The 18,775-nt window shown below is 34.1% G+C and overlaps 1 protein-coding gene across 4 annotated transcripts in view; it reads left to right on the top strand.

The window, feature by feature from the left end:
* The window catches only part of CSMD3 (CUB and Sushi multiple domains 3), a 587,774-nt gene that overhangs the window by 461,744 nt on the left and 107,255 nt on the right, over positions 1-18,775 (top strand). For all 4 annotated transcript variants that reach the window (XM_088178475.1, XM_014870085.2, XM_088178481.1 and 1 more), the window contains 6 exons: positions 7,999-8,112; positions 8,867-8,962; positions 10,210-10,413; positions 13,323-13,447; positions 15,719-15,815; positions 16,745-16,849. In XM_088178475.1, coding sequence (XP_088034601.1) covers positions 7,999-8,112; positions 8,867-8,962; positions 10,210-10,413; positions 13,323-13,447; positions 15,719-15,815; positions 16,745-16,849 — 741 coding nt within the window. The remainder of the gene's footprint in view (positions 1-7,998; positions 8,113-8,866; positions 8,963-10,209; positions 10,414-13,322; positions 13,448-15,718; positions 15,816-16,744; positions 16,850-18,775) is intronic.

Here is an 18,775-nt window from a genome sequence, read left to right as displayed (position 1 = left end):
TCTGTGTCCTTAGCTCATGCCAGTAAGAATATCCCTTCCAATCATTTACACACAAACCTCTCTCTAGCCTTATTTTGACATCTAGTCTGTAGTAGACCCAAGAGGCTCATACAGGTGGAATTAATTTTTACTTCTTCCAAGGTCAGGAGAATTAGACAACTCTTTTATTCTGTTGCTTTGAAATGAATCAAAATTTGCACAACAGGATAGTATTAGCAGGGACTCTACTTTGTATTCACAAACAGTTAATAATTTTCCTGTTGTAGCATATTATAAGAAGTGTCAACCATTACAGAGAAATGTAACTGATATCACTAAAGATCACTGTTACAGACACAGACTAGACTGAATGTATTAACAGTAACTGGCCGACAACCAAATGTTTGGAAATGTAAGAGGAGAAACATTTTTTTAAAATGACACCTCTGCTACTATTTTCATTTAGAAGTGATAGTAGCAGTGCTAACTCAGACATAATCAGTGTTATATCAAACTGAAGTATTACACTGAACAGTAAAAGATCGGATCTTCTAATTCTTTATGTGAGCTGGTCAAAATGAATTTACGTTTCCTTATTGAGAGCAATATTCCTATCCATGAATTCTGCAAGATCATCTCTTTTGGGTGTCATCTTTCAATCTTTTCTTCCAAAAACTTTCTCAGAGATTATTGAACTGATCTCTTCAAAAAGCCCAACAAACACTCAAATTATCTTGCAGTTTTACTGGATATTTTTCTCAGCAGAAGGGGACAAATATCTCTTTATTTGGTATCTATACAAGTTACTTTTAAAATACTGAGTCAGTCGATCTGTATTTCTAGTTCAATGCATCACAGTGTATGGCTGGTTCATCCTGAATACAAAGGAAGTATTCATAATTTTTTCTTATATGCTGTTTGTTATGAAACTAAATACTTAAATGAAGGGAGCCATTCAAAGAGAAAGGCTATACTCCAGTAGGAGGAGCAGATATAAAATTGCAACAGTAGGTAGACTCTGACTTTTTAATATTATAGTAAAAGTAATTTTTCTGCTTTTGTAATAGATAAAGACAGCAAAAAGTCATAATAAGGCTTTGTTCCAGATCATCTCTGATTTTAAGATAATTTTCATGATTCAACTATGTTGTGCAAAACTCTTGGCTTGCAGTCAATGAATGCAGAGCTACTTCATATAAATAATTGATGGGCCTTAACTTTAAAATATTTCTAGATGCAGATATTATCGTATTCATTTATGCTTTTTTTTTTTTTCACGGCTACTCCATGGCTGGTTTGAGATGTCTTGAAAGTGACATCCAAAGGAAATTGCAGAAGTGAAAAATTTAAATAATGTTCCATTTCTCACAAAAAACCCCCAACCAACCAACCAACCAACCAACCAAAAACAGAAAAAAAAAAAAACCTACATATTTCCTCTTCTTTATTAAAAAAATAAAATAAATAAATAAATCTGTAACTCCTGCAAAGAAAATTGGTTGAAAGTGATTTTCATAATACTAGGGTAGTCAAATCTTATTGCAGGTGTCTATTTTGTGAAGAATTCCTCTCTTTCTTATGAGAATGGGCAAAAACAAATGTTTTTCCTATCAATTGATCATTTCATTGATGACACTAATAAGGTCTACCATAAAGACTTACTGAATCTTTCTCGTTGAGAGAAAACACCACACAGTAGTTTCCTGCTTCCTGGAGTTATGCCCAAATCCTGTTTATTTAAAGCATAGATTTTCTCCATTGTCATTTATCATTTGGCTGACTGACCAAGAACCACCACTTAACACAGTGAATGGGGTCTCCTGACTTGGGAGTTAAGATGCATGAGAAATTTGCATTTCTTCTTTCTTAGTACACACTTATTATCCTTAATTACCATAGAGACTATTTCTCTAGTGAGAGATTTCTCTGTTTTTTAAAGAAGTTTCTCAAAAATGTGGACTCCTTCCTCTTTTTTATTTTCTTTCTCAAAAAAAGAATTAAATATGGTATTGTAATTTCTTTATAAGAGTTCATAGGAAGAAAATGTTAAAGTTAAATTGTAAGCAAAGAGAGCATAACATCAGTGGACCAGACATAGAAAGAGACTTTTATGGGTTTTTTTCGCTGTGAAATAAATTTTTCGTGTCTTATTGGTTCATGTTGTGAACAAAACTGTCTGGAAATGTTACTTAGACTGGTAACAGAAATTATTTTTGAAAATAGGAGAAGCTAACTTCTACAAAGTAACCTCAAATTCTGAAAAATACCTCTAGCTCTAAAATTATATCTATTTTAAACCGCAGCTGTTAGACACCTGAGCAGCTTAATTTTTCATTCACAGTTAGAAGAAACTTGCTTTAAAAAATATTAGAGGAAATTATCCAAACTACCATTTTCAAGCACAGTTTTAAATTATCATTCCTGGCAAATCAGTTGATTAGTCTTTTGCTTTTTAGGATTTTTCTCAGCTCTTCCAAATAATTTGGTGTAAGAGAAATAGTGAAGTTACTTTAGAAGATACAGCTCATGTATGTCTTTTCCAGACTGTAATAGATCCTGAGTGGAGAAATATATATAAGTATGTTAAGAACTGTAAAGGTAATTTGAGTCCTTTTATAGTTAATAGGGCTAATTTTCATATTCTTTTGTCAGTTACTAAGACCTATCATTATAAATGCTGATTCAGCCTTTAAACAAATACCTAAAGCCTCACCAGCAGGGCTTATATGAATTGCAAATTTCAATTTCTGTAGTAACAATGCTTAAACTATGTTATTCCTTCTGGTATTTTCCTAATGGCAAGTGAATTACAACAGTAGTGGACTTGATTTTACACTAAAGCTTACTGATTTCAGTAAATCATTAGGCACACAAAATATCCCTAAGAAGGGAAAACCCAAGGTGAAGAATTATCATCTTATTCCATTGTTATCCTTGTAAGTTATTAAGAGTATATCTTTAGATCCAATAGCTGACATAACATATAAAATAAATATATTTTATCCAGGTAAATACTGCTTGATCAGTATGAGCATTAATGACAATTACATGTTGGAATTTTGAGTTAGGTTTAACTCTTTACTGGGTCAGTGTAGTGGGTTAACCTTGGCTGGATGTCAGGTGCCCACCAAGCCACTCTAGAAGTCCTTTTCCCACCAGAACAAGGGAGAGAGAATAAGATGGAAAACAACTAGCAGGTTTAAAGCAAAAAAAAAGATAAGCAAAACTTTGTGTGTGCATAAGCAAAGGGAACAGTTAATCTCTACTTCCCATCAGAGAGCTCGGACACTTCCCGGGAAGCAAGGCCTCAGCACACATAGCAGCTTCTCCAGAGGGCAAACCCTGCAGGATAAAAAAATAACCCCTCATTCCTCTCTCTCCCTTAGCTTTTATATCTGTGCTGCCATCATATGGTATGCAGTATCTCTGTTTAATTTGGGTCAGCTGTCCTGGTTGTGTCCCCTTCCCCAGGATCTTGCTCACTCCCAGCCCCTTGTTAACCCTGGTGTGTTATCAACACCCTTCCAGCTGCCAAGGAAAACCACAACTGTGAGGGCTGCTAAAGAAGAATTAAATCTGTCTCACTCAGACCAAATACAGTCAGAAATGTGAGCAATTCAGAGGTCTATTTTGGAAGACTCTGATTGTACATGGCCCTGGAGAGATAAGAAATCCAGAAAGTACATTTTATTTTCAAGGATCACCGCTTCAAGAAAATAATATTGCATGCTAATGATCAGACTTATCAAACAAAGGTGGCAAAGACCCTGCACAGATGAACAAGGAGCTGCTGATAAAACGTGAACATAAAAAAAAAAAAAGAAAAATTCAAGAGGTTGAAGCAAGGTCAGATGTTCGAGGAGGAATACAAACACTTGAAATATATTGAAAAGATTCGGTTAGGAAAGTCAAAATCCATGTAGAATTGAATCTGGGGTGAAGTCTCTGAGGAAAAATGATGCAGAGAAACATGAATTAATAAATTTCTTCTTAACTACAGTCTTTGCCAGTAAACCAATCTTGAACAATCCTAGAACCCTGAGACCAGCAGAAAAGTCTAGAGTAAGGGTGGCTTAGAGGAGGACTAGGTTACAGAGCACTTAGACCAACTGGGCAAATGCAAACCCATGGGACATGAGAGGTCAGATACCCTTGGAAGGTTGTGGCAGCTGAGGGAGGTTCCCAAGAGCTGGAAAAAGACAACATTCCTATCTTCAAGAAAAGCAAGGAGAAGAACTGAGGGAATGATAAGCCAGTTGGTCTCACCTCTGTACCTGGGAAGGTGATAGAGCAAATAGTCCTGGTCACCTTCTGTAAATATTGGAGATGGTAAGGATGAGTAAAAGTAGAGAGTTAGCAGTGCTCAGCCAAGGGAAAGAAAGGAAAAGGCAAGACAAGGGATAAAAGCTGTAAGGGAAGCAGGATACTGGTTGAAGTTGCTCAAAGAAGTTGTGGGATCTCCATCCCCATAGAAATTCAAAACCTGATTATCCATGGGCCAGAGCAATCTGCTCTAAATACCCATCCTGTCTGGAAAAGGACTGTACTAGATAATTGGTGAAGGCTTCTAGTCTGTTCTTTTCTAATTATGTGATTGGGATTATACTGAAAGTACTGTTTGTAACCTAATACTATTTCTATTATACCATATTGTTTATACCATATATTGTTTGTTTGTTTGTTTGTTTTTTAAACAGGCAGATGTAAACTCTATACATGTTTACTTCTTTAAAAATGAAACAAAAATGTCTTTGATGAAATTTTTAACTAACTATTTTTGGCTAATTCCATCTGTTGTTACATGCTTTCCAAACTCCTTGAAAGTGTCCAGATGTTACAGTGATGAAGGCTATAGAAACATCTAGATATTTAGAGGTGTGGAAAGTCTGCTCATCAAGCTCTTGCCTGTTGAAAAGGGAGATTGCTTGTGCTGACATAATTTGAATTAATGGATTCCCTCACTGTCCTAAATTATTATCAGTATTAACATTGCAGTTTACCTGGATTTTTGAAATTTAAAAAAAATCACACAAATGGAAATGTATAAAAAAAACCCCTTAAAATGTGCTTTGTTTATTTTTTAAGAAATGCATAAATTAGTAACTATCAAAATTTCAAGAGAAAGTGTTTTTTGAGAAACCTTGCATTGTTTATCTTGTAAAATAAAAGACAACTAAACGTGGAAGTAAAATGTTAAACCACAAAACACAGCGAAAAATACATTTTATTTTTAAATAGTATTGCTACAAAGCATTGAAGGGCAAGATGAGCATAAATTCAGAAATAATTTGCAGCCCAACATTAGATGTTAAGTTTGGACAGGTGACTTCCAGTATTTCATGATAGTTCACAGGATATAGCAGGTGATTAAGAATGAGTCATTGTTTAGAGAATGCTTATCTATCCATCATTAAAGAAAAAAAAAATCACACCCATATTCTTCAGATGAAGTGATTTGACCTTTATTTGAATCGGATAACAGTTTTCAATTATTTGTTTCCCAAGGGCAGACTATACTGGATACTTACGTTATATTTTATCAACTTTAGTTAATTTAGAAGGTATTTTTGCACTGACTTCAAATATGTTGGTTATTATTTAATTTTAATAAAATTATTTTTAAACGCTAGAAAACAAAAGAATGAACACATACCAAATGGAGTAGACAACAATGAGCACAAGAAAACACAGGGATAATGAACGGTTCTTTTTCTAATAATCAGAATTTCCTTTGTTGTGACATTATATCAGGTGGTCAGGTATCAGTCACTATACAGTTCAATATTTTGCAGTTTAATTAATAAAAAGAAAGTATCTTGGCACAGAAAAAGGAAGGAATGGGATGGAGATTATTCCCTCCTTAGTGGCTGCAGTGTATTCCTGCTAAATTTGAGAAAGCAGCTTGACTCATCAATTGATTATAAAGGGCTCAAAGCCCCTTAGTTGAGATTTCTGCTGTTCTATGTTAACCCTTTCCTGGCAGTAATTCCTCTTTATCTTTTCTTTTGATGTCTCAGCCACCTCAAATCTCTTCTAAATATATTTTATCTCAACTCAATGAAAATGTTGGTTATGTTCTTATATTTTTGTCTGCATTTTATTAAGAAATGCACAAATGACAGTGAAAAAAACAAATAACCAAAAATGATATGTAAACCTTTCTCTTCCCAAAGTGACTGATTTTAGATATTATTCATGTATCAGTTCACTTTCTTCAGTATTATACAAAGGGTTCACAGGACAAAGCTTGAAGCAAAACCAATATTGAAATGCTTACAAAACATACAAAAAGACCTTGGAATTTGACTCACTATATGATAAAATTCTGGGTAAATATTTTATAATAACCCCTTAAAATACAAATACAGCTTAACAATTCAATTTTTACAGTTTTCCCAGGATACAGCTCTTGATAACAGTTATGTATGCTTGTTATGGGAGCCTCAGCTCTTGCCTTGATTTTTTTATACATAGTTTGAAACTTAATTGAGCATGGACAACAGCAGTGGAAGTCACAAGGAACTTTTCTTGTCTCAATGGCAAAATGAAATTCATTGAGTATGAGAAAAGTAAAAATGAGAGATAAACAATTAGCTGGATTAAAAGGTTGTTAGCTGTCTTTAGCAACACTACATAGAAGACTTGAATCTAGATAAATTTTATTTTGAAAATAAGCAGAACTATTAAAAAAAATCAATGATTATTTTTTTGAAAACTGAAGGAGAAGGTATAAAGATTATTCAGCATCTCACTTATAGTTCCTCTTAAAAAATGGACAAGAATCTTTGGAAGTGTCTCAGAAAAACTTTTGTTTGAAATTTTTATAAATAAAACATCCAGTCTTTTCCTTAAAAAAAAAATACTTTTAAAAACTAAAACGAGTACATGATAAGATCATGAGTAAAGAACATGGAACTGCCTTTTTTTAAAAAGTCGGTAAAAAAAAAAGTCAACAATTTGAAGACTACAGTTTCAATATACTATTTTTAAAGTTGTGTGTATAATTAAGTGAAAGAATTGGAGAGGAGAGCTTCATCTTCTAGAACTAAAACTAAAATGAAGTTACTGTAGAACTTTTGGCAAAAAAAATATAACTTAGTAGCAACACACTGGAATATTCAATCCAAAATGTCTAACCTGGATAATGAAAAAGAACTGCTTCAGTTTCTCTTTTTACGTGTTCCAGTACCTAAAAATATCTGACTGCTTCCACCTATATACATGTATAGTTCCTAAGTCACTTTCCCCTCCACTGCTTGTAGTGTTGGATATAAACATTTTCTAGGTACTTGAGTTAGAACTAACCCAAAAATTTGTTTTTCTTTTCACTGATTACTTGTATTGAAAGTGAAAACACCTGTAATTCAAATGGGCTGTGCAAACCTTTGAACTTAAGGGGAAAAATAAGTCTTGCATTGAATTGCTCTACTAGAATGATTTTAAAATAAAGATTTTTTGTGATTCAATAGATGTATTCTGAAAACATTCTGTTTGTTGCCTTCAATCAGTTGCTCATTTATTTCACAAAAGCAAAGAAATATTGAATGTTAATATTCTTTAAAAAAAAAGGAAACATTCTAATGTAAGAAAAAGTAACAGACTGTCAACAATATTAATTAATAAAGCACAGTCCATAATAATATACCTGGAATTTTAAAGGAGAAAATTGCACTGAGAGCTTAGGTGTGTGGGGGAGGGTACAGAATTTGAAAGTAGAAAATAATTCAACAGCAGAAAAATTGTTTTGTTCCATAGCTTAGACTCTTTTAATGACTATATGTATATGTATGGCTTCTGTACTTTCATTGTCTCTTAGATGTATTTTCAACCTTTTGCTACTGTAATGGTATGAGAAATAACCTACATTCAGCACCAGGACAGCTGGCTCAGTTATTTTTAAAACCATACATTAATACAAATTTTGTTCTCTCTCCTTTTCCCCCCCTTTCTTATTCTATTCCCTGTGTTTGGCTTTGTTGTTTTGTCTTGGCCTCTTCCTTTTGCTTTCTATTTGGTCAGTTGTTTTTGGCCAGTTTGTGTTTTTCCAGACATCACTCCATGATGTTGTTGAAGTATATGATGGCCCAGCTCTACAATCTTCTTTGTTATCCTCTCTCTCAGGATCTCATTCAGGTATCATTTAATAAAATTGTCGGTACATCATTATTTACTTTTTTTTTAAAATGAACCTAGAAATAAAATGTAGTCCAAAAATAAGAGAAAACAAGGATTATTGTATTGGCTTAAATTTATCTCAGGCACATATATGAATAAACACTTCAAAATATTTGCATTAATGAATGAATTGAAGAAAATCACTTTTTAATTTTTTTAAGCTTTTTGATATCTAGCTAATATTGTGGGTTTTTAGGACTTCTTACTCTATGCCTTTATGGCTTTATCTAGTGAGTAATTTGAAATAGGTAGTATATATTTTAAAGTGAAAGCAAAGCATATTTGTACAAAAGTAAAATTAAATAGATTAGTTACATGTTGAGTCTATTTAAAGGTTGGGATTTTTGTTGTTTTTTTTTTTTTTTTCTGTTTTGGTTTAGGTTTTCTATGTTATTTTGGGGTTGTGTGTGTTACGGTGCGGGTATTTGTTGTTGGTTTGGTTCGAGTTTTTTTGGGGAAGGGTTGTTTGTTTGTCTTTGGTAAAGGAAAAAAAACAACAAATATTCCTAGTAACTAAGATGAGTTTTAATTCCCCTTTTCTAGAATGACATAATACTGTCAACGTAAAATATTTAAAGTGCACCTATTTTACAAAGTTTACTGAAGCAGAACAGAGTTTGAAGGGTATTATTTCTAGCTGTAAAGATGTTGACAGGTGTTTTCTTTAGTAAAAAGTGTCTATGATAGCTTTGTATTTTCATTGTTTGAGTAGGTGAATCTCTTCCATTGAGTTCGGGGAACCAGATCACAGTCAGATTTACCTCAGTTGGACCAATAACAGCTAAAGGATTTCATTTTGTTTATCAAGGTGAGATAACCTAGAAAACCTCTACATTTATTCTGTTCATCATAGTTTGTAAATCATGAGAGAGAAGCAGACTGAGAATGAAGGGGAAAGTAATAGCCTTTTAACAATAGAACAGATGTCACTATTTCTACATGTTTTGAAAAATGTTTGAAACTATTCTTTTATCTGTATTTTAACGTTGAGATCAAATACTTAAGATATGGACACACACATTTAGGGAATTACAGGTTGGAAATTCTTTTTCAGGCCTGAATTTCTCCTGACTCTCAGGTCCATTCCCAGGGTGACAAGCTGACTACAGCTTCAGTTAGGGACGAAGTCTCCCAGGGTGATAACACGGTGAAAAACAGAGTGGAATTCATAATAAAGATTAACACCCGGTGTCTTTTCCGTGGGATACATCCTGAGGTCCTGTCCCAAGGATGTTTTTTCCCAATTGTCCAATGAGCTACTGTCCTGTCCTAGCTCCATGTAACACACTTTAAATACGGGCTGTCCATACAATAAAGTTGGCCTTTTTCCCTAAAGAGGTCCGTGTGTGTTGCTGTCCTTTCTCTCTTTTTAGCTCAGTAACCACGTTAAGAAACATAAGAAGGGTTCCAAATTTAAGAAGACAGTTCTACATAACTGTTTTTGTTTGCTAATCTGATTGACAAGTGTTAGATCCATCTGGGTGCTCTAACTGGTGTATTTCTCAATTTAAATGTGAATAGCTGTAAATGTTATTATCCATGGGTTAAAAATTATTTTACTAAGATACTTTTCTTGATTTGCATTATTTGCCTTTTATGGGTCAAATGGGAAATTTTTATATATCAGCACTTGCAACTGCAATTCATTCTTTCATTACATATAAATCCTCATCTGACAGTCAGAAGACACATTTAGAAATCCACATGAATAAATGTAAATATCTGACACAAAATGTTATTTTTGAACCCCGTATTAGGTGAGTATTTCATGGTAATATTTCTTATATGTGTCATTTTAGAAAGGTTTTCGTGTGGATTTTATGCATTGCTTCCAATCTTGGCAAGGATATCAGTGCTATGCTCTCCTAAATAGTAACTCAGACATCAAAAGTGAGCAATCTCTATCGTGAAGATTCATTTGGGGATTATGGAAATGTTCTCAACTGGGAAATAGCTGAAAGTTTCTTCCAGACATTTTAAATATTTGCGGTTCAATATCTGTATTCCCTCACCAAATCTAAACTTAAGAACCCACAATTGTTTGTATGTTCACAGCTGTTCCAAGAACAAGTGCAACACAGTGTAGCTCTGTGCCTGAACCAAGATTTGGAAAAAGGATTGGAAATGAATTTGCAGTTGGTTCACTGGTTCTTTTTGAGTGCAATCCAGGCTATATCCTCCATGGGTCAACAGCAATTAGATGTGACACAGTACCAAATGCATTGGCACAATGGAATGATTCACTCCCTACATGTATTGGTGAGTTCCTAAGGCTTTTTAATATAACTAATTGCTGCTTAAAGTGTAGACTATTGTCTAGTTAAATGTATTTATTCTTTGCCGTCTGTATAGTATTTTATTCTTGTTTCCTTTAATTTATTTCCTTTTTTATTCAAGGTTAAGTTTTATTCTCCTTTTCATTTAAACCTTTCTATTCCATTTCTATGTTAACCTTGCTGTGAACTTTCACAAGTTTCATGAACATACTCTGCTGCCATAATTTATGTGATAGCTTCTTTTGCATTAACATCCCTGGAAGTTCCTGACTGTCCCTCTTTAACGAAGAATCAGAAATATTAGTTTATGCCCTGACTTCTCGCAAGACTAGGATGCTTTTACACTGCAGATCTCTAACAAGATATTGCCAGCTATTGAAAGAACACAACTATATTAAAGATTTAGGAATAGTTACATTAATATTTTGTTACGTGCCAGGAAAAGACCAGTAGCTTTTCAGATCAGAAAACATACTTTGTATACTTCTAGTCACTTTGAGATTAAATTCTCTACATTTTTAAATTAATGTGATCCATTGATATTTATAAACTGACTTGGACCAACTGGAAATCTGGTAATTGTAATGAAGTTTCCCACTTTACTTTTCCTGATAGGGAACAGAATTTTTTATAAAAAATATCATAATCCATTGTAAAAATGCCATTGTGATACTGACTCCAGCAGAGTACATAAACAGAGGTTTAGGTGAGTAGATGAAAAGAGAAGAAAGAATATATTTTCATTAGGCTGATGTTTCATCTGCCATGCTTATCAGCTGATTGTGCCTGGTAGAGTATGAGTGGTTTTTAGTAAATTAAAAGATTATCCCTAAAATACCAAAATCCTGCTAGAGATCAAGGCTAAGTATCAGTGGGGTAGTATTGATAAAATATAATTAACCAAGTTTTAAACAAGTTTTTCATGTTGATTTACACTGTTTCAGGCATAACAATAGAACCAGAATTTCCAAATCAATAAGATGGTGAAGTATATAGCTGTATCTCATTTAGCCTCCTGGATTACAGTTTAATCAGTAGAATTGTATACTACTTTTCCCCTTGAATTATATTCCCTTTTTTTTTTTTTTTTTTCAGATATATAACAACTTGACAAAGTGTTGAAGTCGTTCTTTTGGACACTGATCACAATACATTATTGATATTTTAATACATGATTTAGTCTATGAAGAAAAAGCTATCTGTCTCTAGACAATCTAGATTGAGGAAGGGTTACAGGCAACCTTCTGTGTGAAAATTCCTGTGTCAATAAAGGTGCTAAAATATCTAGGAGGTGAAAATTGCATTAAACTAAAACAGTTTAATAATTGAAATGGTAGATGTGACCATATTAAATTGCCTTAATTCTAGTGAATGTTTTAATATTACATATTCTCATAATAGACATAGAATCATTGAATCTAGAATCGTTAAGGTCAGAAAAGACATCCAAGATCATTGAGTTTGACCTTTGATCAAACACCACCATGTCATCTACAGCACAGCACTAAGTGCCACATCCAGCCTTTTCTTGGGCACTTACAGGGATGATGACTCCCCCAATTCTCTGGGCAGCACATCTGAATGCTTAGCCACCCCTCCTCTGAAGAACTTCACCTGGTGTCCAATCTGAACCTCCCCTGGCACAGCCTGAGGCAATGTCTTCTTCCCTTATGGCTCCTTGCATGGGAGAAGATCCCAACCCTCACCTGGCTCCAACCTCCTTTCAGATTGTAGAGTGATAAGGTCTCCCTGAGCCTTCTTTACTCCAGGCTGAACACCCCCAGGTCCCTCAGCCCTCAGTTTATGTCTTTCTTCTAGTGAGGGGCCCAAAACTTAACACAACACTCAAGGTGCAGCCTGGCATCAACCATTCCATCTGTTCATCATTTTTTGAGTAATTGTTTAAAGACTTAAAGTGGCACTAGCATTTAATTTATCCATGTAGTTACAAATAGATTCTATTAATTTTTTGCCACACAGTATGTAGCTACAATATTTATTATAAAGATAAGTTGCATCCTATCTATTTTCTAAATCGTCATCTTTGCAGCTCCTGAAATCCTTTCAGAAGTTAGTGATGTTGCATAGAAGTGATACATTAGCTTTAAATGGACTTGATAAACCATCTCATCCATCTTTTCCTTCAACTTCAAAATATCAACAGAATATCTGTATGAAGATTAAGATGTAATACTCTTTGTCTCTGTTAGAGCCTCTAATGATATAGACAAGATGCATTCAAGTTGAACATTCAAAAGAGAAACTTGATGGTACTTAATGTGTCTGTCCTGTTTCATGCATAACACTTTTATTAATCCGTGGACACAGATGTGAAGAATGTAGTCTTGCAAGGATCTTGCAAATTCTTTAGTGATGCAGTAGATCCACAGACTACGATGGAATAACTCACACAAGTAGAGAACAGTCAAGGAGTTGAGACTGGAGTTATTAATTATTTAGAGGAGCAACATTAGAAAGAATTAATAAAAGAATATTAGAAAGAAAGAAGAAAGAATGTTACCTTTTTTGTGACACTTTTTATCTTTTATAGTAGTACAATACATATATTTTCAAACTTCAATCTAAAAAATGCTTTATTTTTGTAAGATTACCAGAATTCAATAGAATGGGTTTCACTCAAATAAATAAGGGGAATATTAGCATGATTCTGTCAGGTAGGAAACTGACATAATTCTAATTTTCTTCTCTTCCTTTTTTGTCAGTTAAAAGAAGACTTTTGAGATATAAAATTTTATTTTCCTGAAGCATATATATATATTTTAATGTAGCATCAATTAAAAAATATTTCAGCCACAGTATAAGCTTTTATAATAAGTCTTCTCACTTCTGAAGCTTCATACTTCTTTTCTTGCCTTATGCATTTTCTTTCAGTGCCCTGTGGTGGTATTTTAACAAAGCGCAAAGGGACCATTTTATCTCCTGGTTATCCCGAGCCTTATGACAACAACCTGAATTGTGTGTGGAAGATCACAGTACCAGAGGGAGCTGGGATTCAAGTAAGTGTACTTGCTATTTGCTTGCTATCATCATATTTAGAACTGTTTTTTCCTGATGTGAAAGGTGAAAAGATCATTTATCTGTACAGTTTTTCTATCTCATTAATGATTCTGAAAACTGACTTTATTGCATATCTTTTTAATTATGCAGTGATTGAAAGTTATAAGATTTTAAAAGATGCACTTGTAGCCTTTTACTTAGAAGAATATCACCATAGCTTCCAAATGTATTTCGATAGATCAGTGACTCCTTACAAGCCAAGGGAAATAGAGAGCCTTCCTAGGAATTCTGTTTTGCTCTCCCCAGATTTATATATCTCCTTTAACACAGTGAAATTTAGTGAGTTGCTTTCAAGGGCAAGTTATATATGTTCTCCTAGAACCTCTGCTATTTACTCTATGGAAGTTCACTGTGATGTAAAGACACTTCATTATGTTTCGACATGAGATGGGAATTTATTCTTTAAATTAGTTTCAGAGTTCTCGTTTAACTTCATAGAACACATAGTAGGGAAAGTATCCATTAAGCTTAATCACGCATATCTCTAGAGTTCACTAAAGAAACTGACAGAAATCTGGTTATTGCACAGGCAGTTGAATTTAATAAATTAGGACTTCTAAGCATTCTCTGAACAAATTCCTAGCAAAATACACATCAAGAAATCATGGCAACAAGTTTTCTATGTCTATCCTGGTTCAAAATGTAACTGCTGCAGAAAATGAATAAAGAATTCAGTTTATTTAGGTAAAGGCATAATAAAGAAAATCAGAACAAATGTTGTCAGTTTATTATAGCTTTTTAATAAATTTTATTACAGAGCTTTCAATGATATTTAATAGCCTAAATCAGTTTTGGGATTGATTTTTGAGGAACACTACTTGATTTAAACAGCTGACTAGGACGGCTGACAGGATACTTTGTTCTGTGCTTTTCTTATACTAGGAAGATAGTTCAAAGGATTTAAATTAGGCACTAACTGTCCTCCTGATTTAGACCATAACTTGCTTTTTGGAAGTGCTTATCTCTTATCACAGGCTGCATTTTTCAGAATCATTAATGAGGTTATTAAATTACTAACTTTGATTTCAATTTATGTGTTTAATCTTTGTGCTACTCTTTTGCTCCAGAATTGTAATAAAAGAAAAAGATATTTTTACTGTCTCCAAGTATCTGAAGCATGCTAATAGTCAGGGCCTCTTCACTGCTCCACTTAAGAAAAAGAAATCCTTTGGCTATAGTATCTGACCAATTCCTACAAAAATAGCTACAATATTTGAGGCTGCCATCCAAGAAATATGTAGCCAAACTACACATTCATTTTATGTGGTACAAGGTCCAAGTCATATATTTCGCATAGAAAAATTACTTCATTACTTGGTTTTACTGGAACTGGTGCTTATTTCTTCTGTTGTAACTATTCTATTCTAGGAGGAGAAAAAAAGAAATTGAGGCAAAAGAAGCATTATTCTCTAACTTAATGACTAAGGTTTCCCTTTCTGAGGGCGGTTGGGATTTTATCATGCCTCTCTTTTAAAGCTTTTCTGTAAACAGTTAAAACAAAAAAGCTAACACCAGAAACTCTCCCCTGCTAAACAGGAACAAGAATCTGATATTTCTCTACTTTGTAAGGTGTGATTTCACTGTATCAGAACAGGTATAGCCTCCTTCTTGCAGTTTGTCTCCTTATCACTTTGCATCGCCCTATGAGTGGAATAATGTTGTCGCCTCTGGAAGAAATGAAGTGACTATTCTGCCTTTTGTTTGTAGTGTGCTAGTAACTGCTTCTCCTCAGGAGATGACTTGGTGATGAAGGTAACCAAACACAGCAGTTTTCTCTTACCTGGAGGCAGAATTTAAAATGGCAAAATATATGAGGCATCATGCATCCCTCTGGGACTAGTTTAGTCCTGGAGAAACTATAGAGAAAAACTGCAGTAATTGAAAATACCATGTTTCATCTTCTCCTCAATGTCCTCCAAACAAGAGAATCATATTCTATACCCATCTGATTTTCAGGGCTATGTGACTCTTGGCAGAGGTAATATGTGGTTGTCACTAAGGGTTACAGGATTTATAGTTTGAATTGGCAATCAAATAAAAAATAGTTGCCATTTTGTTCCCTTAAGGAAGATTTTCCATTCTCTTTGACAAGGAGAGCAAGACAACTTCTCATGACTGAAATCTACAGAGGCTACAATTTAGAGTCTTCTTTGAGCTTGAATAAAGAGGGAAAGAAGTTTATGTTCTTTACCTCATATTTTTCTTCATAGGTGCAAGTGGTGAGTTTTGCCACAGAACACAACTGGGATTCGTTAGACTTTTATGATGGTGCTGACAACAATGCTCCAAGGCTTGGAAGTTATTCAGGTGACTGAGATTTTAAAATAAAGCATTCACAGATTCAACTCTTTACTGTAAACACAAAGCTGTTTCTACGTGTGTAAGCATGCTTGAGCATGGTATGTGCATTTGCTTCTCCTGTAATTAGCAACAGGTAATACTATTTCTGTTTAATCAGTCATCACTTAGCAGACTTTCATAAACCTGTATCTTTTAAAATGTTAAAAAGGAAATAACATTCAGAGGCTTCCAAACTAGACCTCTCTTAATCTAATTTTTTTTCTCACACTTGTAACAGGGTCCAGAAATACAGACCTCAAAAATAGATTTCTCTTAATATTGTACATGACAAAAGGATGCATTCTTTATTCTTATTTAAGACAAAGAAGATGGTTTATTTTGCCTTACTTTTTCTTGTTTTGTTTTCTTTCATTATACTAAATACATATATATGCTAAGAGATCAGAGGCAATAGTATTATCTTGTCTTATGCTGAAACACAAATAAATAGTCCATCACATTTCTAAAAACAGTCCTGCAACATGTTTTCAGAGCTGCTTGATAAATGTGACTATTATATTTAAAATCATTTTGGTGACAGGATTTACTCTTGCTTTTAAAAGGACGCTAGTGAAAATTTCTCCTTTTGTGGGTAAAAGTAAATAATATAAATTTATATTAGCCTTTCCTTGTCTATCATTCATGTTTCTGATATTGCACTGAAATGTAATAAAACTTTTATAGGGAAACGTATTTGATAGCATCTATGATAACAGAAGATTGTGGAACTGGTTATGTGACCTATCCCCTGTTCCCATCCTCTCCCCCCCTTTCCCCCTTTCTCTTTTTCTCTCCTTAACCCTGTTCACACACACACACACAGACAAACACACCCTTACATCTGCTTTTATTTCACTTTCTGTGCATTTCAATAATATATTTAATTCTCTTTTCAGGAACAACCATACCTCCACTTCTAAACAGCACATCAAACAATCTGTACCTCAATTTTCAGTCTGATATCAGTGTTTCAGCTGCTGGATTTCACCTTGAGTATACAGGTAATTCAGAAATTTTCAATTAATGAAGAGCATTTCCTGGTTCCAGACATGAGTTCTACCTGAACTATACAATAGAGGAATATTTAGTCCTATTGCACATAATGAGCTACATACTGTAACCACAAAGTCATTAGTAAAATCCTTATTTAAATCCAAGCGAGCAAATTCAGGCCTGAAAACTGTACAATAAGGACTGTGAAATTTAGTTTTTCTTGCCTTCATCCTCAAATTGCTTTTGCTCTCTGGAAAACTTTTCTGACCTACAGCAGAGAGAAATAAATGCAGATATGCTCGTGTGACAATCCTAATCCTAATTGTGTCCAGTGCAGCCCTGGTCTCTTCCTACAGATGCCACCCCTGCAACTCCACAAGCCACCATTCCTTGCCAAAATATGTAAATTATGCCTAATGCAATAACATATGTACTTTACAGTATGCATGTGTAGGACACAAATATTAGTCACCCTTGGAAAAGAGGAGAGAAGGAATAGTCTGAAAATAGCAGTTGTGCATCCTAACTTGAGAAATGCCTGCAGGTTCGTGAGAACACTGAATTCTTTCAAATGGTTTTTATTATTGCTGAGTACCTCACCAGTGGAAAAGGCTGTAATTATAAACATGCTTTCTGTCTGAATGACTTTGTCTCAGATGACTGACAGGAATTCTGGCAATCACCAGCTGTGTGGTTCCCTCTGCTTATATTGGTTCTGGTGTCTGATCTGCATAATTGTGTCGCTGTTATTTCTTGTCAGTTTTACCATATGCAAATCCCATGCTCTGGTTGTCTGATTAGCCAGTTGGAGAACACAGCCTTGCAAAATTACTGCCTGATCTCTTGTCTATAACTAAACATTAATTATAGGTAGAATTATTCTGCCATTTCCTTGAAATGCAGATAGGCTCTCAGCTGCTTACAACTTCACATGAGAAAAAAATGTCAGGAAGTTATGAAAATGAAATAAAATGAGACTGAATCCAGTGAATGTGAAAATGCACTTTTAAAACCTTTGTATTCCCACATGTCCAAATAATATGAGTAATATACTGCCTGTATACAACCTCAACCTTTAAAAAAAGACTCACTTTACAGTATTTAAAGTATTGGTCCATGTCAAGAATCAAATATGTGTACGGATTTACACAGGGCTGTATGTGTGAATCTGCACAAAAGTAATGTTTTCTGTTTGACTATATAAACCCAAAGTATGTGTTGAAAATTTGTGATTCAGCAAACAATACTGATGTCTCTCAGTAGATATCCAATTAACCAGTAGCATATAAACTAAGGAGAAAACTGGCTGGGGACTGCTGCTTGTGAACTGGCTGGTTATCAGTCAGAGGGTGGTGAAAAACTGCATTGTGCATAATTTGTTTTATATACTTTAATTTGATTTTTATCATTCTGCTTATTTATATATTATTATTATTATTATTTTCCCTTCCTTTTCTGTTCTATTAAAATGTTTATATCTCAACCTAAAAATTTGACTTTTTTTCCAAATCTGTTTCCCATCCTACTTGGGAGCAGGGGGAGGGAAGTGAGAGAACAGCTTTGTGGTGTTTAGCTGCTGTCTGGATTAAATCACCACAGACTGTATGATGTTTTAATCACATATCTCTATCACTTGAGCAAGAAAAGTTAATTAATCATTTATCTTGTAAGACAGCATATTTCACTGAGCTACTGGTTAATTGGATATCTACTGAGACACATCAGTATTGTTTGTTGAATCACAAATTTTCAACACATTGGGTTTATAGAGTCAAACAGAAAACATTACTTTTGTGCAGATTCACACATACAGCCCTGTGTAAATCCGTACACATATTTGATTCTTGACATGGTTTCATACAGTATAGAATTTATTCAGTTGGGGTCAGCTGTCCTGAAACCTCATAGTTAATTGCTTAGTGTGGATTTCAAGT

This window comes from Sturnus vulgaris, chromosome 1, assembly GCF_052056855.1.
Source record: "Sturnus vulgaris isolate bStuVul1 chromosome 1, bStuVul1.hap1, whole genome shotgun sequence".
Classification (NCBI taxonomy): domain Eukaryota; kingdom Metazoa; phylum Chordata; class Aves; order Passeriformes; family Sturnidae; genus Sturnus; species Sturnus vulgaris.
This window is presented reverse-complemented; position numbering and strand designations above follow the sequence as displayed.